Source organism: Channa argus, chromosome 7, assembly GCF_033026475.1.
Source record: "Channa argus isolate prfri chromosome 7, Channa argus male v1.0, whole genome shotgun sequence".
NCBI classification, from domain to species: domain Eukaryota; kingdom Metazoa; phylum Chordata; class Actinopteri; order Anabantiformes; family Channidae; genus Channa; species Channa argus.
Window position 1 is genome coordinate 1,399,369 of NC_090203.1, and position 27,425 is coordinate 1,426,793.

A 27,425-nucleotide genomic window follows, 5' to 3' on the forward strand; every position below is an offset into this window, starting at 1 on the left:
TTAGTATTGAACATTATATGCTGGTTACATTCTGATTGGAGCCCTTTTTTAGAAGCTTTTAAAATGAATTAAAACAAAACACCAAAATTTACACCAACACAGAGAAAGAACATTAAAATCCATGACAGAAAAAACAAAAACAAACCAAAAAAAACAAAAAAACAAAAATCATAATGATCCCTCGGTCAGCTGTTCCAAGTCACTTCCTCGTTGTTGTTTTTCCACCAGAAAAAGAAGATTTCTGTTATTTTCTGTTTGTTAATCTCAGGATCTGCACTTTGGAAGGAGCAGCTGTGTGTTCACACTGCGAGCAACTGCCGTACGATCAGCTCCTTCACGATTCTACTGACTCAATGAACGTTTTGGATAAGAAGCACATGCATTCACAACACTGTTTCAAAAGCTTTGTGTGGCCGTTAAACAGTTAGTGTAACGTCCAATCTGAGGAAGGGGTTTGTGGAAAAGTCCGGATTTGTGTGTGAACTGGAAGAAGACGTCCTCATTTGAAGGCCCTGAGTCCTGAGAGGCTGAAGCAGCAAAGCAGAAACAGGACCTAATGCAGTAGTGTTACTTTGGATTTATTATACTGGGTTGCAGGCATTTACCTGCTGGTTGGACTCTACATTTGTGACATGTATTGACACCTGTCATGTAATTTAAGCAGAATATGGGTTTTTAATTCTAACTACAAAAATCAGACGCCCATGATCATTTAGAAGTCTGGGACCTGGCTCAAGTACACTTATTTTTAATAATCATTGAGCCATTTGGCCAGAAATAATTCTAATACCCTTCATGTAATATTTAATGGGAGGGATTATGGGGATGAATTGTTTTTGAATCTGCTGATTACAGCATAAACTCCATAGGAGAACAATGAATGTGAAACATGGAAAAACATGTTAAGAGTTGAAGAGCATCAGGGAACTCAGAGACCTTTTTAAAAGCTTTAGTTACTTTAAGCTAATGTACGTGCAGCAGCGTCGACTTCATTTCCTATTGACCCAGACTCTATTTTGGAAGCTTCACATGCGCAACTATTTCTGTTTGCTTGTCATTTTCATGTCTCATGTCACAGCAAAGCGCTTAAACGTTTCCTCACAGCGCACGTGTGTCTAAATTTAAAAAAGTCGAAACCTACAAATGTGGACTTTTAGAGTCTGCCTAGAGCAAAGTTTCAGTTTTAGTTAGAAGTGAACTTGGTTGCAGTCTTTATCCTGCACATGGTAAATGTTTACCCTGTTTCGAGAGCACTACATCTTCGGACAGGAGTTCAAACCTCCCACGTGAATTCCCATCAGCTGCTGACCTCTGACCTCCCAAAGGACAGGGTTAAACTACACTGACCACTAAAAGGTCATGTTCCACCTGTTTCTGTAACAATGCTGAGTGTGGAAAAAGCCGCACATGCTGCTGGGACTTGACTCAAAAGGACACAGAGCTGAAACTGCGTCCTTTCCAAACTAATCACAAACAAGGACAGAATATCCCAAATAAGTCTGTACAAAGGTACAATAGTTCAACAGGACTAGAACAACAGGAAGATTTATGCGGATCTGACAGTAAGAAGTCATGTCTGGACCTGAATCCACGTGCTGACCGTGTTAAGTGCAATCCGCAGCAAACCTGAGGCCGGACTTTGTGCTTCTGGGTCGTCTGTCAGCACTGCAGACAGCTGGTTAGTGATCATGACCAAATTTAAATATTAAGAATCATCAGAAAAAGATCCCTTTTCTCCCCCCGTTCTGCTGCTTTGAGAGCTGGAGCGCAGACCAGGGGTTGATGCTACAACATCAAAAATGTAGATAGCAATCATCCAGAGTAGCACCTCTAACCGCAACCCGTGCATCCTGTTTGCAGTGAGAACTTGTCTCCAGAATGTGCCGAGAGCAACTCAGTGCTGCTCTGAAGAGTTTTACTCCAGCAACAGGCATCTATTCCTCATCCTGCACAACTTTCAACTAAACAATTTGTCCCGTTAAACTGGGGAAAAAACCTGGAGAATACACTAAAATAATAATCGAATAACGTCCAAAATGTAGCTGTGTGGAAACCTCCTCAAACCAAAGCTGCGTTCACAACTTTTCCAAATTAAAAGAATCCAACTTTGGTTGACGTCCGCTGGAGCAGCTGCACATCTGTCCAAATACATTTTCACAGATTTCACACCTGTAGCTTCTGACTCAAGTGTTTTCCTCAAACGTGTGACTACACCGTCTGGCTACCAGGCAACAGAATGTTTGCAGTTCACAGCATTAACGTGCATGTGTACGCAGCATAGTCACTAATAGTGGACTGCAGCTGGGGAGGACAAGAGCCACTATGTCCCAGCTCACTCCCCTGCTACTCCCTAAATAACACATCCCACCCATTCCAAGTGTGTCTCCTGTGGCTGTACAAAATGTGACAGCAGCAGTAGAAAGCACTGTTTTCATCCTTCGTGGGCCGTGCAAAGAGCATAATTTACCTCACAATTACAGAGGGAAACAGGCGACTGATTTCAGACGCACAGCCCATTTCTCATGTCATTTGAGGACTGTGCTATTACAAGCCAGGATGTGTTGATTAAAGGATGAAATATGATCAAATATATGCCCCTTTTTCCTGTTGTTTGCAGAGTTAACGCGAGTCGGTGCCTGGAGAGTGGTGAATTTGACGCATATCAACCCACACTGCTGGATGTCAAAACACTGCATTTACTGGGTCACAATTTAAACAGAAGCCCACACAGGCAGACATACACCAAGACTTATTTTGGTTAGACCAAACATAACAGTGTCTAAGTCCTGGTCTCGCATGCTAGGAAATCTGGACCATTTACAGTATCTAACAATTGTTGTCTTTTCAGATCATAATTACAGTCTTTTGGAATATAGGTTCAAATCATTTTTATCTGAGCGTGAGGAGACTCAGTCATGGATGTAGGAGTCACTGGGAAGAGAAACCGCGGCTGAAACTGATGACATGAACATCTGTGTGAGAGTCTGAATTGTCTGCCAGCTGCAGCAGGTAGTTGATCAGTTGACCCAACCCCCTTCTTTTTCAATTCCTGCTTCGGTGGCTGATCACGTTACACACAAATATCACATGATGGCCAGACTGTGCTTTTTTTCACAGAGAAGATGTGGTGCTGGAAACTGGGGGGGGGGGGGGGGGTCAGAGGGTGTATCTTTGCATTCTGACACAATACGATCCTCAAACCTCAGAGCAACACAAGAAAGACTCCCTGACAAGATGACATGCTGACTTTCAATGGTTTCATTCCACTAAACGCAAACCACATCCACAACTGAACAAACAGGAATTAGACACATAATGATGCAACACACAATCATGTGATTACAAGTGAAAAACAGAAAGCAGGCCCTTGCTGTATATGATCTTTGCATTTGATTCATTCAGTGGAATGAATGTTCTTTCTCTCTGTGAAGCACGTTTACGTGATCAGCATTTTGAACGCATAAATCTGGTCACGCAGCCTTGGAGCAGACCTACTGCTCTGTGGAAAAGAAACTCCAATCAGGGGAGAGGAAGCTTCCACATCGAGGCCTTTCCTTTGTAACTGTGACATGTTATGCTTTTGTTTCCACTGTCCTCGGCTGACTTTCCCAGTTCCTGGAAATAAACTAGGGTGCAGTCATGGAAGTAAAACTACATCCAGGTTTATTCACGTGAGGTGGAATCACTAAAGCACAACTTGCATTCAGCTCAGTGCAAAAGGCGGAAAAAAGCCTGTAAGAAAGAAGTAAGATGACGTTATGACGTCACAAAGTCTAAACTAGAATAAAAACACATGTTCTTTGCTGTCTGTCGCACAAGGAACCCGCACTTTGCTGCCAAACATTGCATGTGCACTATTGCCGACTTACTAAAACCATTCGCAACACATGTGGGGGGGGGGGGGGGGGGGGGGGGGGGGAAGCAGGATGTATCAGGTTATGGTTTGTTAGGCTCCTGTCGTAGAAAATATTATTTAGCAGCTCCGTCTGGAAAGCAGCACCAAGCATTTTATGAAGTCAAACACATTGTTATTTGAATACCAGTGATTGATGGCTGGTTAAAGTGTCTGTTAGGAGACAAAAGTCCCCACTGAACTCTTCCCTTCTGGTAGCTGGTTGGTAATCTCCCTGCTCTTGTATGTACTACACACACTCACACACACGCACACACACACACACACACACACACACACACACAACCAGACAACAACCTCCAATATGTTTTAGAGTCAACCTGTTCATGAAGTCGCTGTGTTTTTGCAGCCTGGATTCATTAACAAATAACCTTTTTCTTAGTAAAGGCTTTTTCTATAAGGCACTACATCACAGTGGGAGCTAATTGCAGAGTTAGTTCATGTAGCAGCTGCTGAGAGGAGCCTTAGTTGATTTGTCAAAAGCAAATCTATTAGGTCAACTAGTAAACTGGGTTTAGCGTAATATCTACATATTGTTACTCAAAAAAAAAAAAAAAGGGTGGGGTGCTTCAGCTTGATTAAATATACAAGACAGAGGGGATAATACCAAAGCTCTCTTGCAAAAATAGCGCTGTTTGGTGAAATACCTGAAAGACAGAGGAGATATAAGTTAGAAGCCAAAAACAAGCTTCTCCCTGCAGAAATTACAAGCAATTGCCTTGTGTAGTTCATGGACAGACATTTAATTAAAAAAAAACAAAAAAACAAATCCTCGAGGATGATGAGGGGAGGGAACGCTTCACTTAAGCACCATTGTGTTCTGTAGTGACTAACTGCAGCCTAATTAAGAGTCAAGATAAAGGGGGCAGTCTGAGCACAGTGGAAGCAATGAGCAGTCTGACTTTTCCCTCAGAGTTCTGCTGGTCACCTGCTTAGTTCCACTTCTCATTAATGAATCACCATGTGCAGGAATTCCTGACAATATTTTGGTTTGAACTCCAAAGTTAATTAATGAATTAATCCTCAGAGGTGGCAATCATCTCTCTGTGGAGCATCATTCGATCATCTGGGAGAAGAAAGAAACAACAAAGACATTCAGCAGTGTTTCATCCTCAGTGAGGGGATGGGACAGGCTGTCAGGACGTTCAGGCGTTTCTCAGTCACTGCTGTCTTCTTCATCTTCGTCATCTGACAAGTTGTTGCTGTTGAACTTTGACCCTGGCCGGGTGATGGAGTCTGAGCGGGACGCATGGTTTTCTGACGTCAGTTGCACGTAGCAGTGCTCGCAGACTCTTACGGGTTTGGAAGATTGACTGGGCAGCAGGAACTTCTTCTCCGAGCACGGCCCACAAACTACATAGCCGCATTTCCTGCAGTGGTGGCGCCGGCTCACCGGCGTAAACTTCACCTTCTGGCAGCGCATGCACACTGAGGCCTCGGAGTCTGGGACCCAGACCGCAGCGTGCTCTCCGGTGGGGGCCTTGCCACTTTTCTGCAGCAGGTCATCCACACATTTCCCTATGTGGTTCATCCACTCGGACTTCTCTGTAGCAGTGGCGGCATACACTGCGAAGGACTTGGTGGGAGTCTTGATGAGCCAGCCGTTGCGCAGGTCGCCCTCGTCCGGCACCGTGTCGATGGTGACGCTCTCCAGTGGGATGATGTGCTGTTTGTTGTACTTCTTCTTCTGGATGACGATGTTTCCATACACTAGGATGTCATTAAAGAGGAAAAACTGACGCGCTTTGGGCTTCTTGCGACAGAGCTTGGTGAGGACGCCCTCGCCGATGAGCACGCGACCGGGGATGGCCAACGGCTGACCTGCGGCGCCAAAGCAGCTCTCCACCACTCCAATGCGCTTCGAGTTGGCCTCGCTGTTAGCAAGCCGGTCCACCATCTTCACCGCACCTGAAGGTAAAGGGAGAGATGGGAAAGTCAAAAAACATTTAAGCATCCGAGACCAATTTCATTTTTACAAACGTGCAGCAATATCAGGAAAACAAACACAACATTTTTACACAATGATTTTACAATATTATACACAACTTGAACAGTTGGTGCCAATTAAAAACTCCAATGTTCATTTAGGCACTTAAGAGTCTTCTGTCATAGCGACTCTAAACTTAAAATCAAGACATGCTTTGCCACATTTGACTGTATATTTCCTCAGATCAGTGTCTCCTGTTTTTATAAATATCTGCTTCTTATACATAAAAAGTACTTGTTATACTAATAAATCTCGCTAATCTCAGTTTTCATAGCATCAGAACAATGGTCCCTCATAAAAGATTCATTTTAATGAGAACCCCTGCGTTAACCTATAATTCACACATTTGATATCTGTCAAATTGTGCTCTTTAATTTTTTGCATCAATGGTTTAATCTTTAAAGATTAAGATTATTAAAAAACTAAACCGGACTCTGTAGTAAGAGAAATATGGGTTTGTGATGGACTTTACACGGCTCCAGTTTTCCATAAATGATCACAACAGCCACCAACGGTTAACAGGGATGTGAAACTAATCCTTGAAGAATACAAAGGGACTTTAGTGGTGAAAGTGTTACACTGTAAGTCCAGATGTAGATGTGTGGACGTCCTGCTCTCCCAGTCACCTCAACCGCAGCAACTGTATTTGTAGTAAGATTTTTTCCTGCCATTTTGGCCAAACCACGTTTGTTCTACTAGTGAAGTCACACACTGAGGTACTGTTCCTCTTTTCTTTGCCTTGTTGTAACTCACTGGCCATGCTGACACTACTCTGCCAAACCCACACAGAAACCACAACTGTCTTGGGATTAGGGACGTCAACATTTTAAATGTTACATTACACACTGCAGCTGCAAATGCAGACAAACTAACACGCATCATACTCTTCTCTCTGCTGAGTCAATTATGTTTCATCATCTGGACTATAAATATAATTTACGTTTGGGAACAATGACAAAAAAAAAAAAATCGATGCTACGGATTAGATTAAATCCTTTGATTGTATGGTTTGATATATTTAAATACAGCATATGATAAAAGAAAAAAATCAAAGACTGCAACAACAGACAGACAAATGAAATGCATGAATCTGTTTTTGTTTATGGCTGCAAGTGCTGTAGAAATGTAATGACATTGATGTAGAAATCGTATTGCAGTAATGCCAGAGATCCCAGACATCCATTCACCTCTAATAACAGCAGCTATTGCCATGTCAATGTGGTGAGATCTCTGAACATTAGTCCAAAACCCAAATATTCAGTTTACGATCACATATGACAAAGCAAAATATTTCAGAATCTAGCGAGAGAAAGTGCAGCATTTTGGGTTGAATGAATTAACTGATTGAATTTGGAAACATAAATTTACTGTTACATTGTTTCAGCTCCAAATCAAATAAAGATTTTTTTTTGACTCACTTTCTCAGTATTGTATTGTATCACGCAGAAGGATCTCAGTCTGCTTCTTACTTGCACCAAAGTAGGGCTTCAATGATTAGTTGATAATCCATAAATCAGTGGACAGAAAACAACAAGGTTTTTTTGACAGTATAGAAGAGACAGGAAACCTAAGTGCAAATACAGGCTCTGCTCTGTTCTGTGAAAAGCATGTTACACATTCAGCTATCAAGAGCCTCTAACTGCTACTTTGATACTGAATAATCCATTTTCATTTCAATATCATGCACAAACGCCAGATCTAGGGTTGTTCCAGCTTCTCTAAAGTGACGGTTTGTTCTACTGGACAGCATGAATAATTAGGAAGCCAATCAATAGATGAACCAAAAGAAATGAGTTTTACTGTTTCGACCGTAACAACAAATGTATCAGTTAGTTGAAAGGCAGCTGTGGGGAAAGAAAACAGTAATACGAATTTCAACCTTCTGTCAGAAAACCTCTATGCACTGTGGAGAGTCTTAATGCTTCACGCTTGGAGAATCTCCAAATCCATTTTTGAACATTTACTAACTTTGTACTGTGAATTCTCCTGTTCGTGTTTTCAGACTTTGTCTGTTTGCAAAATCCAGTCGTGCTCCCAGTTTGTGATCTGTGCAAATGAATGATTCTGTCTCTTTTAATGGAATTAAATTACAAAGACAGGGGAGCAAACAGCAGCAGGCATTTCTTCTCCGGTGTGACCCAGACGGTGGGGGAGCAGCAATCAGCATTTTTTCACACAGCACAACAGAGGAGGTCAAAAGTCACCGGTGACAGAGATGGGAGGGCACTGGTGCTGTTTGGTGAGCCTTAAGTGCAGATCAATGACCCCAGAGAAGTGCACTTTATCATACAACCACCAACCCACCAAAGGGCAGACACACCCTATGGATGTACAACGCCGCTGGTGAAGTTCATGCTTTGATTTTCAACTTTTAGCCACAGATGTGAAGCTGTGAAGATGCTGAGCTTGTTTCTCTTTTACAGAAACACTAGTTGGGGACAATTGTTCTTTTCTGCTGCTGTACATAGCAGTTCAAAGCAATTCCCAGCATTTTATCAGTCAGTCAGTCTCCACTTGGCTCTAATGGACCTGCTTGCTCCGAAAAGTCTAATCAAGTCTAATACATGAGCACAACAGTCAGCAAGTCAGTTTCTTCTGCTAAAAGCTGTTAACAATATCTGAACACTGTGTTTCAGAGTGGTACCAGTAAATTATTGCAGCCATGTTTGGAAGAATTGAACTACAATGCTGCAAAGGAGCTATAATAAATACTGTCATTTGAAAACAACAATGGACAAACAATGTGAAAATAATGTAAAGAGGTTTCTTGTAGTGATTAATCTAAAGAGAATTGTCAGCTCAATCTGCAGCTCGCCGTTTAGCGTCTGAAACTTGTTCACCAGGCTCATTGGGTCATTACTGCCTACAGAGAGCAGCTGTCCACTAGACTAATACCAGATCATACGTCCATGACAACAGATTTTTAGGTGATAAAGTGTCATCTCGCAATATCAATGGTACAGCGACGCAATGACACGACGCATTTGCTTCCCTACTGTGTACAATAATGACAGGGCAGCATATCTGCCTCCGATGAAGGTTTGGTGCCCGCTTAGCAGGAAACAACACAGCAGACATAGCTTCACCTACGTAGAACAAACTGAAAAGGTCAAGAATTCTGACCATCTAACCAGCAAATGGCAAAGTCAGACAAGCTGGTGATGTTCGTTACCGGGTGGACGGCACTTCTAGAAACATATCAACTGTAACACAGAGAATACAAAGTGTAGGTGTGCATTGGTTTACAGCCCTTTTTCAAAAGCCAGAGAGCTATAAAAGATGCTAATTAGTCAGCAGATGCCAGTGCAGCCTTGTCCAGGCTCCATAGTGATCTGCACACTAATAACCCAGAGAGAAAGTTCCTGCAGAGAGCAGTGGAGAGGACAGAAGGGCTGCTGACATGTCCGCCCTGTTAGCAAGGGCTCATTTCCCACTGCTGAGGCAACTGGGCAACCTGCTCCCATCAGCAGACAGATGAGGGCAAAGGCTCCGGAGAGAGACAGTGGTGTAAATACAGGCTGGAGGCTCCAAACCCAGTAATCAAAATGAGACAGGGTGGGATGAAACAGACTAAAGAAATGCACAGAAAACACAACAGGAAAGAAAGAGCTTTCTTCTCTCTGCAGTGATAAATGACAACGATGACAGCTTTCACGAGGAAAGACAGGAAGTCAACAGGGACAAAAGAGAAAATGTGAAGGGCAAAAATCTGTCATCAGTCGCTTATTAATTATGCATATTTACCACTTTTATTAAGAGAGATTTAATTCATTTTAAGTACCATCTGATTATGTTGATAATTTATCAGTAAGTGGTCCAACCAGAAAGTTGAACCAAAAATTGTTAGTGTAGTCCAACCAAAAAATTATTAACAATTTTTTTAGACAGCTTCTAAATGACCCAGTTTTACTCTTAACTAATCATATCAGAAATAAATTATAATAGATAGGATTTCCTCTGCTTGATAGCGATCTAGCAAAAACAAGTCAGTTACCTTCTGACTTCCTGCCATAAAGGAGAGTAATACAGATCAACAAGCAATCAACAAGCTGACAGCAAAATATCATATTATACCTTGTACTCTAGTGGATTATGGTTTAGTTCTGGAAGTTACAGTTATTTTCATCAAGCGATTTACAGAAGCATTGTGATATGAAATTGCAGGGGGTAGAATCTGCTGATAGTTCAGAAACATAGACTAATATGTGTAGAGCAGGGAGAGAAACAACAAATACACTTTTTAAGATTTAAAAAATAAAATGAGAAACTGATGAAGACAAACTTAGTATACGTCAGCCAATCTACTATTCAGTAAAACTTTTTTTTTTTTTTTTTTTTAAAGGAGAGGGCTTATGAAAGTACCCCTGTAAAATTTTGAACACTTTGCTCATAAACAATGTTGTTGACTTTTTTTTGTCGCATCAATTGATTACAGATTTAATTTATGAGTGGCTTATAAATAAATGTAGGAAACAATACAATATACATAAAGCTATAAAGCATTCAGAGATCACGTGTAACCGAAGAGCAAGGTGTTTGAAATGTGAGTGTCTGTTGGCACAGTTTGCTGGTTTCCAGATAGGCTGCTCTCCTTTAAAGTATCACTGACATTTAGCAGCTGCTGCAGTACAACATCTTAAATGGAGCCTACAATGCTCCTGTTGAGTCAGAGTAACATTTAAATAACCCTGGGAAGTTTGCTCAGTTTGCATAAAAGCAAGAAACTCTGTCCAGAGCGGCTGGTTCAAGTTTTGAGGCAAGAAGATAAATATTAAATCAGTAGTTTTTAAAGTATTAAGAATTGGGACTGTTTCTTTATATATACATACAGACCGAGAATTATTGTTTTAGTTTGACTCTAACAAACCAAATTACAGACTAAATAAATGGCTTTAAACCTCACAGCCAGAAAGAATGATTCATTTGTTTTAAGTTGGCAGAAGGTGTCCATTTCCCACCTGGGGGACATATTGGCTGCGTCCGCCAGCGGGACTTTTAACGTGCCAGTGTCGCCTGCTGCAGAGTAACCTTTACCAGGTGCTGCCTAATGGCAGCAAATAAACACATCCATCATCCAGCTGTTGCCTCCTGGACAGAGCAGAGAAATAGAGTTAAAACTGAAGCAGGCTAAATTAATGCATCACCCAATTTAACTCCAGATTAGTCTTGGATGAGGTGCAAATACTGCCAGGGTTTAAATCCCTTTCACGGAACTCAAAGCACTGTAGCTAGAAGATATAGCATTTTATCTACAGATCTGTTATTTCCTAATCATTTCTGGAATGTTTTCTAAAGCAAACTGATGTTTGGTCCTAAAAACATACAAGACTTCTTTCTTAGCAAATGCTAAAATTAGTCTCATTTCTTTCTAATGCGTAATTTAAAACATAAGTAATTATTCATCATCTATATATTATTAAAATCTTTAATCATTATAAAGGCTAAAATTGTGTACTTTCCTGTAGATAGTTTTCACTGAACTTCTAAAAACCATATTAAACATTTATTTAACCTGACAGTGTCTTAAGATACACTAGCTTTTACAAGCTAGACCTAAATTTGAAATTAGTAATGTGGAAGCAAACCATTGCAACACAATTTTAAAATATTACCCATATTTGCGGTCAAATTTACATGGTTCATTTTAGGAAACATTGTCTAAATTGTCATCTAAACATTTGCATTTTTTTATAGACACACAGAATGTGCTCGACATGCTGTTCGTTGCTCAAGGTATCAGATTAGTGACTCCTGATTTCAGCTCTATGTAACAGCATTGATACTGTACCGAATGCTTTAACAAGGAATCTCAGCCTTTCTGTGGAAACTGCTCTCAGTATCTACACTAATAAATTGCCCAAACACAAACCCACAATGGTTTAGCATTTTTATGCTGTAGCAACAAGTTGCACAGAATACGACCCTGACCAGGTCGACCTGTTGCATTGGAATTATAGAGGAAGCATAAATTGACAGACTATTTTTGTATCCTGCTAGTTTTAGTAATGCTCTGTGGAAGTTTCTTGTTCTGCATGTCAATGTCGTGGGCAAATGGCTGTGGCACGTTGGGTTGCTGTTGGGAACAGCAGAGGCTTTAGATAAGCCCAATGATTAATTCATTAGGAGTGCTGTCCTCTCTCAGTTTACTAGGTCCGGTCATTAACTGCAGGACACACAATTAGTTTAAAAAAAAAAGGCATTTTGTTTCTGTAGCAGGTGGAACAAAGACACAGCAGGGGGTGAACGGCACAAGGAAGTTTTTCTTGGCCCCACCCATTGTCCTTCACAGGAAAGAAACAACCTCCCTCAATGAAAAAAAGACAACCGATACCAGATTTGTGGCATTGTTCCTAAAGTAAAGGCTTCTATGATATTACCTCTACTTTTCAGACGCTCCGTAAAAATGTTGCTGGAAAAGCCAGTTAGCAACATGTTTAAAATATTTGCAGCTCCTGAAATATGATACAAATATCCTGAATTTGGTGAAGTGACCACTGCCTGGGTATCAGCAGCCTTTCTGGCTGCTTAGTGGGTAGTAACACATAAAACAACAAAAGCTATTTTCTGGCTTCCTCAGCTATGTGAATGCAGGCTGCACTGAGATTTAAAGCTGGTCATGATGGGGTTGAGGTGTAGTTTTTAATTTCCAATGCATAACATAAGAACATTAAAAAAGCCTGACTCAGTTATCCTCTAGCTACCAGTAGCTTCTGATGAGGTGCTCATTGGAAGAATAGAAACACAAACCAACATTTACAACATGTCTTACAGGAAACGCCACAGATGTTAACTGTATCAGTTAAGTAAAAGGAATGACAGCAGGAAAGCTGTTTGGGCTGGGATGTCTGAGATCTGTGAGGTAAACAAAAAGGTGACATCAGGCTTTCAAGTCTTCGGTGTGACTTGCAACGAAAGCTCCAACAGAACCACAATGGGAGAGGAATAGACCCAATGACTCAGATCCTGAAACAAGTGACTTGTGTTGACAAAGACGGGGAGAAAAGAGAGAAAGAGCATTTCTGTGCCCTGTAAACAACGACACCCATTTATCGCAACGGGGTAATGTGACAGCAGATGTCAACAGGAATGAGGCAGCGTCAGTTTCTTTGCTTTTCCTGTTGTGGGTTTGGGCACCTGTTCTTGTGTTACAAGCGACATGATGTAGAACATGTAGTGAAAGCACATTCTTTGGCACTGATCAGTGTAAAGCCATGTTAACCCACTGCCTTAGGAGCTAAAGGCCTTTTGACTCCATCTAATGGATCTAAAGGCCTTTATGATTATTCATTATCAAAAAAGTTTGTTTTTTTTAAATGAACTAAAATAAATCAAACAAAAACAAAAAAATTACAATCTCTATTTGTTTACAATTTATATTGTCCTAAAAGTTGGTTTGCAAGTACAAATTAAAACATGCAGGTTAAGATGCATGTTAAAAGTTGGGAGCACTGTTATTGCTCCAGCACCTGAAGGATTTTTCGAGCAAAGCTGATAAAGCCCAACTGTGGAACTGATTCAGTTGTGTTTGTTACCATGGCAACGACAGCTTTCAATCTGCTGAGTCACTCACGTTTGCAGAAGACAGGTTGTGACGTACTCAGACTTTGCCTCGCAAAATGTGTAAAAGTATTAGTCCTGCTCACAAAAAAACTGCTTGACCCTTTATTTGAAGATCCTCAATAAAATGAGGGCAGGGCGGCGATTTTAAAACAGCCCCTAGTCGTGGTTTTAGGAGAGTTTCTTGGCCTTCGTTAGAATGGACACCAATGGGAGTTTCAGACATCACTTTCTCCGCTTCTGGCCAAAGTTTTTGAAGATTTTTGAAGATTTTCTCAATTAATTTGAGTGAGAAAAAAGTTGAATTTTTAAAAAGCATAAAAGATATCAAAAAGCTGAATGGAAGAACATGTCCGTAATAAGCTAAACGTTCTGAAGTTTTTACGGTGTTTGTAGTTGAAGTATCAAAAAAAGAAAAACGTACTGAACAAGGAATTAATAATAATAATAATATTGATAATAATAATGGTGTGATAAGTAACAAATTAGTACTATTATTCCAATTAGAGGGGATTAACTGTCATTTGTGTGTTTGATAATCGAGTACCTGGCACATGGTCACATGGCGCATAATCAAATACATTCTAACTCAAAACAATAAATAAAACAGTGCTTGATAGCAGAGATGTTCCTTCAGGAAAAGCCTTTATCAGCTTGAAGCTGCCCTCAACATGGCTTCCTGCCACAAAATCCTGTTAGCTTATACACAGGATTACAGAGCAGCACTGTTAGCATGAACACAGATAAAGGGATTAGAGGTTAAGTTGTTATGTGTGAGGAGTAATGGTACAAAAAGTTCCCTGCCGCTTTACATGGAATACAGCGACAGAAGAGGATTTTCCAGCCAACTTTCCAAAACAAATAACAGGGACAGTCTCAAAACCTTCCAGATTTCTTATTCAACTGAGTTTGCTGCAATGTATGTTGCTTGTATCACACAGACCAGTCCACACAGATCTGCCAGTGTTGCATCAAAAGGAAAGAACTGAAGCCAAACGTTAATTTTCTGCTTCTGTTCGTCATTTTCCGTTGCTTGGGAGCAGCCTCTGGAATTGCTGACCACATCTCCAATTTGCTCAGTGACTCAGACGGGTCAGGTGTCAGGTCAAACAGCCAAACCAATCAGAGTTTTCTTGGTGCTATTAAGTATGTGGATGCCATCTTCCTGGGCCAGAGTCAAAAACACACAGAGAAAAATTGCCACTGAAAGTGCAACAGGCATGAATGAGGTCAACAGAGCAACAAAGTTTGTTTTAAACTTCAAAATACCTCGTTTAATATAGTTCTTTACAAGAAATAGTAGGTCTATTACAAAAAAATAACACTTATAATCTAGAGAAAATTCCCACTTTCCCAATGCACAATTCATGCTCATAATTTAAATTATACTCGTGACTCATTATGTACAGCCACGCTCAATTTCTAATCTTCAAGAATCACTCTATTTTCTTTTGGAACACCTTTCCCTCAAGCACCAGAGGAATTATTTCATAATCAGACAGGCCTGGACAAACCAAAGTGGGTCCTCAGTCAACCCATGGGAATACGCTTCAGTGATCTTGTGATAATATCCTAGAAAACACAATTTGATTTGGCTCGATACTAATGGAATTCAACCATAAACAATTTGAGCAATGTTTATGATCAACATCAAATAATCAAGCCTTCGTCACGATACTTTAGTGAAACTAGGAGTGTTTGGATTTCACAGACTGAATGGAGAAAGTAAAGTGGGCTTTCAGCTGTCATTTTAAGGCAAAATGCCGCGATGGCTCCAGTTTCTCAAAACGTGGGAATTGCTCACATTTGATGCTACAGTGTGGGAGATTACAGGACATCTATCCCCCCTGTGCTTGTGCGTTTCCTCCCACAGTCCGAGGACGTGCATGTTAGGTTACCTAGTGACTCTAAATTGTCCAAAGTATGAAGGTGAATGTACATGGTTGTCTGTTGTGTGTTTCTCTCTGTGTTGGCCCTGAAACAGACTAGCTGGAAAAGCTGACCCAGAATAACTACACTATACAAACTATTTAATATTTTATATCATAAAAGTAGCTGGTAGTAATTTACTTGATATAAGTATTCACTCCTTGCAGACCTAAAGTTCCTGATGCCCCACAGTGAAAAAACAACAAACCGTTTGCAATCAACATTCAAGTCGTTTAGTCAGGACGTTTAAATCAACCACGACTTCTGAAGTTACATCATTCTGCAGTCACTTTCTTCCTTTTATAGTTTAAGTCTAGTATAACTAGTGTTAAGAAGCTGATTCCCACCTGCAGCAATGACAGATCATGGAACTACTTTTGACTTAATATATCAATTTAATGATCATTCATCTTGTCTTAGTGAAATTTGATTGAAGCAGGAAGAATTAGTCAGCCCGAGTGAGTCAATCCCCCCTCAACTTATATAATGCTGCTAGAAGCACAGGCTGAGGTGGAGCAGTAGCAGCAATCTTCCATTCTAGCTCACCAATAAACCCCAGACCTAAACATAGTTAGAACTCATTTGAGAGCCTCACATCACTCTTAGCCTTTTACACCCAAACTAGAAACTTCAAAAACTCTTCTATTTGTGATCATGTACCGTCCTCCAGTCCCTTATTCAGAGTTTTTGACTGAATTCTGACGTAGTGCTTAGTACAGATAAAGTCATTATAGTGGGTGACTTTAACATTCATGTAGATGCTGACAGTAACTGTCTCAGCACTTCGTTTAATTCATTATTAGATTCAATTGTTTTTTCCCAAAAGGTAAATAAACCCACTCACTGTTTTAGTCACAGCTTACTTAGACCTTGTCCTTATGTACGGAATTGAAACTGATAATTTAACAATATTTCCTCATAATTCTCTTCTGTCTGACCATTTTCTAATAACGGACTATACAGAAGTAAGCAACCAATTCCACTACAACAGATGTTTATTTGAAAATGCTGTGAACAAATTAAAGGAAATGATTTCATCATTTTCACCACCATGTGTTAATACAGTGGAGCAGCCACCTTTATTTTTTCTCCTGTACAAGTTGATTATTTTGCTGATAATTCTGCAGCCTCACTGCATATGATACTAGATACTGTTGCCCCTCTAAAAAAAGAAAGCAGCAAATCAGGAGACGACCTCCATGGTACAATTTACAAATGCAACAGCTTCAAGAAAGTGTCCCACTAATTTAGAAGAATCTCGTTTAGCCTGGAAAAACTGTTTAATAATGCATAAAAAAAAGATGTGATGCCAGAACAGCATATTATTCATCACTAATAGAGGACAATAAGAACAACCCCCGGTTTCTGTTCAGCACTGTAGCCAGGATGAGTCAGAGCTACAGTTCAGTTGAGACTAGTTACTCTGACAAATATTACATATAGATTTTCATGTACAACAGTGCTAGAAGCATCATACGACATCAGTCCCTCTTACAGTTTTTACCCATACAAGTGCTTCCTCAAAACTAACATGTGTTTTAGACCCTGTGCCAACCAAATTGCTTAAAGATGTTTTACCTTTAATAGACACGTTCATATTACATTTGATCAATCTTTAGAAACTGACCATGTACCAAAGGCCTATAAATTAGCTGTAATCAACCCTCTACTTAAAAAAAAAAAACATTCACTTAGCCAATTATAGACTGATATTCAATCTCCTGTTTATTTCTAAAATCCTTTAAAAAGTAGTTGTAAAGCTTCCATTGGCAGTTTATCCTCTCCACTGCTGCCCAGGGCTTCCTCAAGCGGGATTCGTTGGGTTTTGTCTACATACTTGTACAGTCTTGACTTTATTATGTAAAGTGCCTTGAGATGACTTTGTTGTGAATTAGCACTACATAAATAAAGTTGAATTGAATCGAATCACGTTAATAACATTTTCCTATTCATTAACTGAGAACTGACACAGATTTTTTTCCCTACGCAAACCAAACCTCTTGTTTCACAGAAGTCTTAAGGTTTGCAGGAATAGTAAACACAGTCACATAAGTGTTCTGTGCTCAAACCGTCACAGGTGTATAAAACATTAAAAAAAAAAAAAAAACTGGGGACAGGTCCAGGCTTATTTCAGAATAATAACAGACTAAACGTTATGATTAATGACACTACAGCTATGTTGAGACATCAATTTCTGCCAACAAGTTAGACTCCTGTGTGTTATATTGGCTGTAAAAAGCGAATAATTTGCACATAAGTCAATCACTTCAATGCTTCCATTAAGGAAACATTAACTGGGAAGTTATTCTACAAACATCTGCCCAGATAAACACGTTCCTTACAAGTTCCTTAGAGGTGAAGAGCAAAATGTTATATGACAACACTAAGCTTTTTTCTTCATTTTTTTTTTAAGCTCCTAATGCCTCAGAGAATAGCAGCTAACGTAACAGGCTTCCAGCAGCTGCTCCTTCCTGACCTCAGTGGTCTTCTAGTGCAGCACAGCAGTCATTTAGCACTTTACCAGCCAAAGCTTTGTTCATTTTAGGGTCACATACTGACAACAGCAGCAGCAATGTGACCAGCAAACACAAGTAAACAAGTAAAAGTTCAAGTGATAGAGCCATAGCATGCAATTTTAAAACAATAATAAGACACATTTAATATCTTGCTTATTTGCAACTACATCAACTACAGTTTGTTTTAACTTGACTCAAAGTAAATGTCATACTTTACCATTTCTTTTTCTTGAAATGGCAGTTGAAAGCAGGTCCAAAGGATAAGAACACAAGACATTTCACTTTTAAAATGTTGTAGATTTAGCTTCTTTAACGTGTAGATGTTCAACTGTATTCTTAGTTCTGGTGATGGATATTCAAACATTTAGCAGACGTATAGATATACAGCATATAAAGAGTGTCTTAACAAAATATATTTTTTTGAAAGAAGCACATTTATTAATGTAATAGGGGCCATTTTCCAATAAGTATTTAAGTCGTAAAGAGTTGTGGCATCCAGTTCTATTTCGGGGTTTCAGTTAGACAGGTGAGCACTCAGGACTTTGTTGATTTGCTGCCAAAAAGGCAGGTGACATCAGGGTAAATTAATACATGAAAAAACCCATTAGAGCAGTCTAACAGTGACTGCATGATGATTACGCCACAGATCCACATCATTCACAGTAAAATTAGAAAAATAGATTTTGTTGTAGATAGAGATTTGCAAACATCAGAAATGTGATGCTTCAGCTGCAGCTGTTTTAGTTCCGAGTTTAGGCTGTGGTGCCAAAACAAAGGTTCTCTGGACACGTTATCATCATACAAACTTTAGTGCTGAGAATTGCGTCGGAGCCTTTGAGGAAAAAAAAAAATCCCCTCAGTGATTGAATTATTTAGGAGTATTATAAAGGTTTGGCTTTTGCAGCCCCTGCAGAAGCTCATTCAATCCTAAACTCACTGCCGTCTTCTCTGTCAACCTCCGGGCAGGTTTAATCAGCCAGTTCCACAGGTTTAAACAGATTAGGCGTCTGGGTCGGGTACTTTAGCAAACTGATTAGTCACGTACACACTTAAACATGCTGAACATTCCCAAGAAGAATAGATCACATAATACAACAGCATGAACAGCTACACAGAGATCAGGAAATTCAGATATAATCATGTAAGTATGTTTCATCCAGCATTTCCCATATGTGGCCAATACTGACTGTAAAGATAAAGTAAAATGAAAACTATGCAAGCGTTATGGGAACATTTAGGCTCAACAACAGGTCTAACACTGTTCTGTGTGAAATTTGACAAAAATCTAGCATCTGCAGAACGTGCAGCAATAGCACAAAGTAAACTGCTGGCATCACAAACCTCTCATGTGGGAGCTAATTTTTTGGTTTACTGGCAGAGGGCAGAAGTGATGCTGGCACAGCAGCTCTTCTCCCAAGAGGAAACTGGCCACTAAGTCCAGGATCATTGCAGGTACAGATTCACGCTGCTTGTGTGCTGACTGAAACGTTATACAGCGTAGCAATGGCCATGCTCAGGATTGTGGATGCAGGAGAATTAATTTTCTATGGACAATAGTAATTTTAGAAAGTTTTAGAACATTAGAAAACTAATTTTAAACATTAGAACCCAAAGCTTGGGAGTTGTCAAAGGTAGCTTGTTTTGTTAAGGTTAGTTTAGACTGTAGTGACGTACAATAGACTTGATTTCCCCATGAATCTACTCCAGAGTCTCAGGACCCAAAGCAACAACAAATCGTATAAGGAAAGGAAACACGTGCTTGTTCAAAAGTGCTAAAAGATGCGTGGATACACAAATACGCCTTTGTGAAAAGTAATTCATCAAATCTCTGCACCTGAAAGTGAGACTGGTGCCTCAGAAACACCTGCAGAAACATCAAAGACTCCCGCAGTCTCAATTACACTGCATTTGTTTGTTAAAAATGGAATTATACTCATTTTAAGCTTAAGCAGATCTAGCGGTAAACCAATTTTACTATAAATCAACTCATTATCACAGTTGTTAATTATTATTTAATTAGCTGATTATTAAAAAAAAAAAAAGCTTTAGACTACATGCTGGAATTTTGTTACGCCGAGCTTAATCTCACACAATGAACAAAGAGCCTAAACTCATACTTCAGTGTGAAATCACATTGCCAGGCTGGTAAAACACACCAACGAGCAGTAAACTATAAAATTGCCACATAGGCTTTTTAGACTGCAGGAGTTTCCTGCCCTGTGGTTTAACACACACTAACAAGCAGGACTGGCACAGCCTGTAGTTTAGTGTGTGTTGCTGGTGTGTGTTAAAAACTAGACTGACGGGATGGAGCTTCTGAGGAATGTGCACTGAACAAGCCTCCATCTGTTTCCCCCATTCTGCTGAACTCATGTGTGCAGAAGATCAACCTTCCGAGCTTTTCCAGTGTAAATAAACCCAACAGGTAGCAGAAGGTTACGACCTTTGCTTTGGCTGCAGTTTCACATTTTCCATCCCTTCATGGTTCATTCAGATTGTTTCTGTATGCACCGTTTTTTAAGTCAGTAGCAAAAATAGTCAGTGCTGCAGGTCAATGACTGAAGAAGTTACAGCCATAATGTCGATTATCATATGTTCAGTGTTTTGTGTTAACAAGCGCAACTAATAATAACACAGTTTTATTCCCATTATATCCAAGTGTAATAACAAATACTCATCTTAAAGGAACAAAAGCCTGGAGCTACAGTGCATATTTGAATAAATTAATCTGTCTAATAACCCAATAAGCACCGTCTCAGCCTGTATCCAGATCGATTTACACCAATCTGCTGCAACATTAATACATTTAATATAAAAATATCAGGTTTTTAATGTAACTATTATGGACTAACAAATGTGTCATTATGGGTTAAAAACGTCACCTCAGCACATACAATCAGGGCCACATTTACCAAAGACGATCTTTACCATTAGTTATTAATTACTTGACATGTTTTGCCATAATTACAATAAACAATATCGCTGAAAATACTGTTTTATTAGGACTAATTTTATATATACCCAAATTAAAATGTATATAATCTCCTTAGAACTTTTCTGGAGTAAAAGATTTGAAGTTGTACGCGTAGAGGAGAATTTATTTTTTGGGTCAATACTTTTACTTGAGTAATGAGTTTGTGTACTTCTACCACCTGTGTACACAGAGTTAACACATTTTACTGTGTAGCTGCAGACTGATCACAGTGGCCACGCTGTCCACGGTCCAACAAGACCAACAAGACCACTAAGACCCCCGTTAGTGATGTTGTGTCTGATGTTGAAAACCGAAGGTACAAAGTGTTTTACAGTAACAACAGCAGTACACTATGTGCATATGTTAAGGATAAAACTGCTTAAATAAACGTAGGGATGTACAGATTACATGTAGCCCCACTCCCAACTGGACCCAGTGCCCATTTTGGTTATTTCTAAAGTATTAAAAGTTTAGAAATATTCTTGTATTTAAAACTTTGTGACTGCAAATAATGTTTGCTCCATTCCAGTGATTAGTTTAATCTACACAGTGTATATAAAAAGCATTTTCATAATTTCCAATAATAACTTAGTCTCTGCTCAGCATTATTACAATATTTCAGATTTATTATGTGTTCAGAATAATTAAACAATTTTAATGTTCTTTCAATCCTTAAAAAAGACCAAATTTCTATCATTCTTTAGCTGATAGGACTATTTTCAAAAATCATTGGTGATGCTGTGAGCCCTGTTACAAACACAATTTCAAAGTAAGAGGAAGAGCTTTATTTAAAAATATATATATATTTTTTTTAATATTTCAGGATGAGGTAACTTTGGATTCAAAGTTAATGAAACTGTAACAAAAGGTCATGAAATGAAACAGATTAACTGAACTTTTCTGTTTTCATCCCTCCCGCTGACATTCATAACATCAATTTACTCCCACACTTCAAAACTTTGTTCACACTTTCATACTCTCTCTGAGTGTCTGGCCTCCACAGATGTCTGCACGCTTGATGCTGCCACAGTTGTCCACGTCTAATTGTTTTGTATTGTATTTTATTGTCTTTTAATGTCATTTTATTTAGCTTTTATCCGTTTGGTGACCTTTACAGTTTGTCAGACTTTTATTGTATTGTATTCCTCTATTTTGCCTTTGATCTGTACAACAACCTTGAGTGTCATTAAAGGCACCAATTATTAAATTATCATTATCATTATTATCATTATATTATGGTTAACCAATCAGGTGGTCATGGTGGAACAAAGTGCTAATTTATTCAAACAAGTATTAAAGTCAGTCTAAGTAATGAGATTAAATTTAGACAGGGGTGCTCATGTATGACTCAGCTTCTGCTCACTTCAGGTTTCCGCCCAAAACAAAAGGAGTTGTTAAATAACCTTTGTCATATGTATTTTTATTACTCTTGAGAGCTACCTCTGATCCACCCCACAAAAAAAAAAAAAAGAAAAATAACAAATTCTAGTAATTTCTGTTTCACTGATTTCATTTTAAGAATATTGTGAAATTTAAGTTTATTGAGACGTTGGCTGAACACTGTTATTATAAAGATATCATGCACTGAATTTACTTTAAGTATGGAACAGTAACAGAAATCCTCTCCACTAAATTTAGGTAAATGTATGATTAGATACTAAGGCATGTTGCTGACAATTTGACATAAAAACAGCTATTTCAAAGCAAAGTTTTTATGAGCTCATTTATTCACAAACCGAGAAAATATCTACAGTATATATAAGTGAGATTATGAAGGAAAAATAAAAAGCATATCGAGCTAGATCTTCTTGGCACCAGGTGGGTTCAAGTATTTTTAAAAGTATCCTACTGAAAACTCTGATGCATATAGTTAGATTGTACGACAGTGCTATGGATAATCTTTAATTATAGCTTCCACGGTGGCAAGACCTCACACAGTAATTACAACCCAGTTGCAAAGGGCCAGTGGCTGAGCGGCAGCAACAGGAAGACTTGCACCTAAGTGATGTGCATATAACTACAGTAGCTTCTCTAATTTCTGCTTGGTTAACCAGAGCTTATACTGTGAACATCTGAAAGGAAATAAACAGTGTCCAGCAGAGAGAAGACCGTCTACAGGGAAACAGGGACAAGTATAAAATGCCTGCCTTAGGTCCTTGTGAAAAATAGAGAAGTGAAACTGTGAAGCTTACTATGAAACTTCCATAGAAGTGTTGCATGGGTCTGATAAAATGAGAAGCACAAATTTTGAAAGTAAATCCTGAGTATACATGTGAGAGGCCTCATTAGAGCACTGCCTCTTCTCTGCCCACTAAATTATGTGGCTTGTGGTTTATGCTAAAATGTAATCGTAAAAAAAAATAGAAAAAAAAAAGAAAATACTGTACTAGGATGTAAATACTCTTATTCAGCGACTCGTTTTAATGCAAATAACTTCCTGTGCACATTTACTGAGTGACAGCTCACGACACAAAAGCTTTTGACTATTTTTGAGAATAAAATTCTTGCAAACATGGGCCAATTATGTTAGCGCACCATTAATAGCCAAAGTGGTGCCATTAGTAAGTGAAAATGTTTGCAGTCAAAACAAACTCCTAATACAGTTTTTTTTTTTTTCATCTGGCTTGAGCATAAAAAAAGCATAAAAGTCTGTTTGGCTTGCATAAATGAAAAGGTCACAACTTTGTGAGGATTGGGTTTAAAAATAATGTTCATTTTCACAAATCCAGCGAGCCCAACTTTCAAGACGATAGGTGCAGATACATAACCTCATGGGGTTGATGGGGTTGAGCAGCCGTACGAACAGAGAGTAGGTCTTTAAAAAGCTTGTTAGACACAGAACAGCACTTTGTTATATTCACAGACAGGATTGTACAACTCAGGGAAGTTTTCTTTGCAGCAACTGTTTCATCTTATTTCCAACCAATGCCAAAGTAAAGAAGTGAGAAATTGAGAAAGACCACGATCATATGACTGGCAGCACCTTGTCAGTGAACCACTGCTGGGGCATCAACTCAATCTAATCATCTTTATCCGTAAACTGTCTGACCCGTCCGATGCAATGTAACCGGATCAGGTAATCCGCATCCACCTATAAGCAGACAGACACTGCAATACGCACTGGGTGTTGGATTACACTGAGCCTGAACCATCCTGTGCTTGCGTAGTGAAAGGGTGAAAGGTGGAGAGGCGGCGATAATAACCCGTCAGGCGTTTTTGTTTTGTGTCACTCGACCTCACTCTCATTATCAGCACTGGAAGAACTCGTTTTACCACGATGAGACACAAAGTGGTTATAGAAAGCTTTACTGACCGTCCTGCTTGTAGGAAACGCTCAGCCTCATTCATTAGAAAAGTGGCTGATTACTCTCAATGAACAGCTGATTACCGGCTCAAAAGAGCGGGTTGTAATTTACCAACCACTCTGGTCAGGGACTAGAAGTGATGAAATAAAAGTAATGAAAATCAATCGAAGCTCCCTGTTCTTCATTTACATCTGTCTGACTAATCTGGTAATTTCCCACCCAGCATTTTACTTTCAGTCCTTTAAGGAACTGTAATAACCAAAGAACGAGCTGCACGTGATCACTCAGAAATCCAACATTTCCCACACAAATCAGGGCTTCACATAATGGTCCATCAATCACTGAGTAAGTGAGACATCAAATGACATTTGTGGATGAAATTGTTGATGCTCTTTCATGAGAATAGAAGAACCTCCAATATTCTGGGGAATGATTAAAAAGGTAAACAACAACAACAACAACAACAACAACAACTCTGTTTATCATTGTAAGTCATGTATGAAGCCAAAATCTGAAAAATGCACTGGTCTGGTCAAATTTTAAGCCTTTGTAAAATATGTAACGCTGTCCCAATGCTGTAGTACATCACAAAGTGTTCACATCCAGTTACAGGCTCATTGTAGTTTAACTCTGTATTAACGACTGTTCTTCAGATGACGGAGACATGATCATTTCTTTACATGGCGTTTTTGTGAAATACTTGTGGGCCTGCTAAATTATAGCTCGTCAGGTCTGTACTATGTGCACAGAAAGCTATTTTCAGTTAACAGCATTGAGTAGATCATTAAGCTCAATTTCAGTTTGCAAAAGTCTCCCATAATTTGCCATCTCTCGCAGCGCTGACTTCTAACAAGTCAGCTTGAGCTTCGTGATCTTCGTGAAGTCATGACTGCCACAGATGACCAAATATGGGAGACTGCAACAGTATTTGCAACAATCTGCAGCCCACAGTAGGAAGTGAAGGTTAAAATAATTTTACAAGCGAAACAAACTTTAGGTACAGCAGCAGTGGAAGAGCATTGGGTTGGGACGCAGAAGGCAGCGGGTTCGAATCCCACCCAACCAGGTGCTGGCCGACCCAGCAACCAAGGGCAAGCTCGGTGCCGGTCCCTAGCCCAGAATGAATGAATGAATACATGCATACATACATAAATGGGATTGATTTCCTCCCAGAACAGATTTGAATCACCATCCAACCCTAACTGAACCACTACATACAGTGTACATGTATGAATGCCTCCCATTAGCAGACATTCAGACCGTCCTGAATATTTTCGAGGTGGATGTCAATGATTGTTAAGTTGTCCTCTGTTAAATCAGACCACAAGTTTTCCTCTAAGTGCTGTGAGAGTCCACAAAGAAATAAAAAAACATTTTATACTAGTGTATGAGAAAACTGAACGGTGGATAGTTAGGAGTTTTGTCTGGGAATATCTGCTCATAAATTCAATATAGGTGTATATGTAACTTGCCATTTAAGCACATGAACAACATAATTCAGTTGCAATTACTTTCCCTGAAAAACACCCAAAACACGTGAACACATTTCATCACAGTTCATCAAAAACAAAAACACACACTCTCCATTTATCGCCTCCTTTCACATTTAACAGGCTAAACAAATATTTCACTAAGTGGTACAAAGGTTACCTTCAGCAAATATGTTTTGTTTTCAATGTTTAAGCCTATTTTCTACGAGAAATCTAAAACATAGCCGTTTTAGATTAACACTCATAATGTTATGATAAACTGAACCAGCTTGCAGTTTTTAAATGCTGTTGAGATAAAGCCAAATATCGAAATGAGACTTTGGACACTGAAATCATAAACGGTTTATTAATCGCTATTGTGATATTTTATAAACTAATGAAATAAATTACTGACCTACAAAATTATTTAATCACATTAACTAGTAGTCCTATAACAGTGGTTCCCAACTCTGGCCCCTACTGCTGTTCACCTGGTTCAGGTGTGTTTATTCAATCAGAAGCTGGGAGATAACATTTTAGATGAGGGTGGGTTATTGAAAGACACACTAAACTGGTATCTTCTCATTTCTGACTGACTGAACACACCTGATCCATGTAATGAGCAGTGGGTAGGGATAGTTGGAAAGCAAGCAGAGGGTCCTTAGGGTTGGGAACCACTGCCCTAAAAGACAGACACCGGTTTTGAAATCCAGTACAACTTTCCTCTCAGTTTTAAAGCAGATCTTATAGAAACAATGCAAATGGTTAGGAATTATTTTCCTTACCCTAAAAGTATTTGATGGGACCTAAAAAGACAATGGGCTTAATTAACACTATGGTATATAGAAAAACAGTGTCAGCTGTAAACAACTGAGGATTTGGAGGAATGTGACCTCATCACAAATCTGACTCAAGCAATTACAAGAGCGAGCAAACTTCCCCTTTTTCTATGACAGACAAAGTTTCACCAGCAGCAGCCACGATCACACATTCACTGAACAATCAGGACTCCACTGATTATAGGTTACCTGCAAGGTGAAGTTCAGGTGGGTGGAGTCTAAACTCTGACAACCACAGAACTACGTTCGTAACGATACATCCCTGGTCTCATGGTGCGTTTCCAGTCCTGCCACAAATAAACAAACCACTGACAGAAATCCCACTGCCTTAAAGGTCAAAAGTGAGAGGGGCACGGAAAAGCCCCCTTAGTTTAAGCTCCCTTTATGTTAACAACGATGTACAAACGTATTTTCAATTTACTCGACTAGTTACAGATAGAACTGTTTTCACGTTGTCGCCGAAGTTGGAACTAACTGGTGTCAGCATTTAGCCTGCGAGCTACACAGTTAGCCCCTAAAAACACCGCTCGCTTATTGCTACTTGTGCCGAAGCGAATTCCACAGTGCCTGCGTGTTATCAACACCGCCAACAGCTGTCTGTCTTATCTCACACTTTATGATTTTATGGAATCCAAACGAAAGCTTCTCCTGCGCTAAGTGAAGCAGCTAGCGTCCGTTAGCATGAATGGGAAAAGTAGTTAGCACCGACGTACGGACACCAAGCTAAGTCTGCCCGCACAGACAACTTTTACAGCAGATAAACTACATACCCGTGCGCTCCTCTTTCAGTCCGGTAACTTTGAGGGACTCGAAGAAGAGCTGTACTCCGGATAGTCTCAGTAACGCGGTGCCTCCCCTCAGAAAGTGTCCACAGACCGCGACAGCAGCTCGAAACTCCGCCGCTGCCACGAAAATAAAACAACAATATGGCAGGGG

At 39.5% G+C, this 27,425-nt stretch overlaps 1 protein-coding gene across 1 annotated transcript; it reads right to left on the reverse strand.

The window, feature by feature from the left end:
• On the reverse strand, positions 1-27,425 carry plekhf2 (pleckstrin homology domain containing, family F (with FYVE domain) member 2). Its single transcript, XM_067509743.1, has 2 exons — positions 27,260-27,425; positions 1-5,821 (listed from the first exon to the last, which is right to left on the reverse strand). Exon 2 carries the CDS (start codon positions 5,808-5,810, stop codon positions 5,070-5,072), a length of 741 nt encoding a protein of 246 aa, XP_067365844.1. The 5' UTR covers positions 5,811-5,821; positions 27,260-27,425; the 3' UTR covers positions 1-5,069.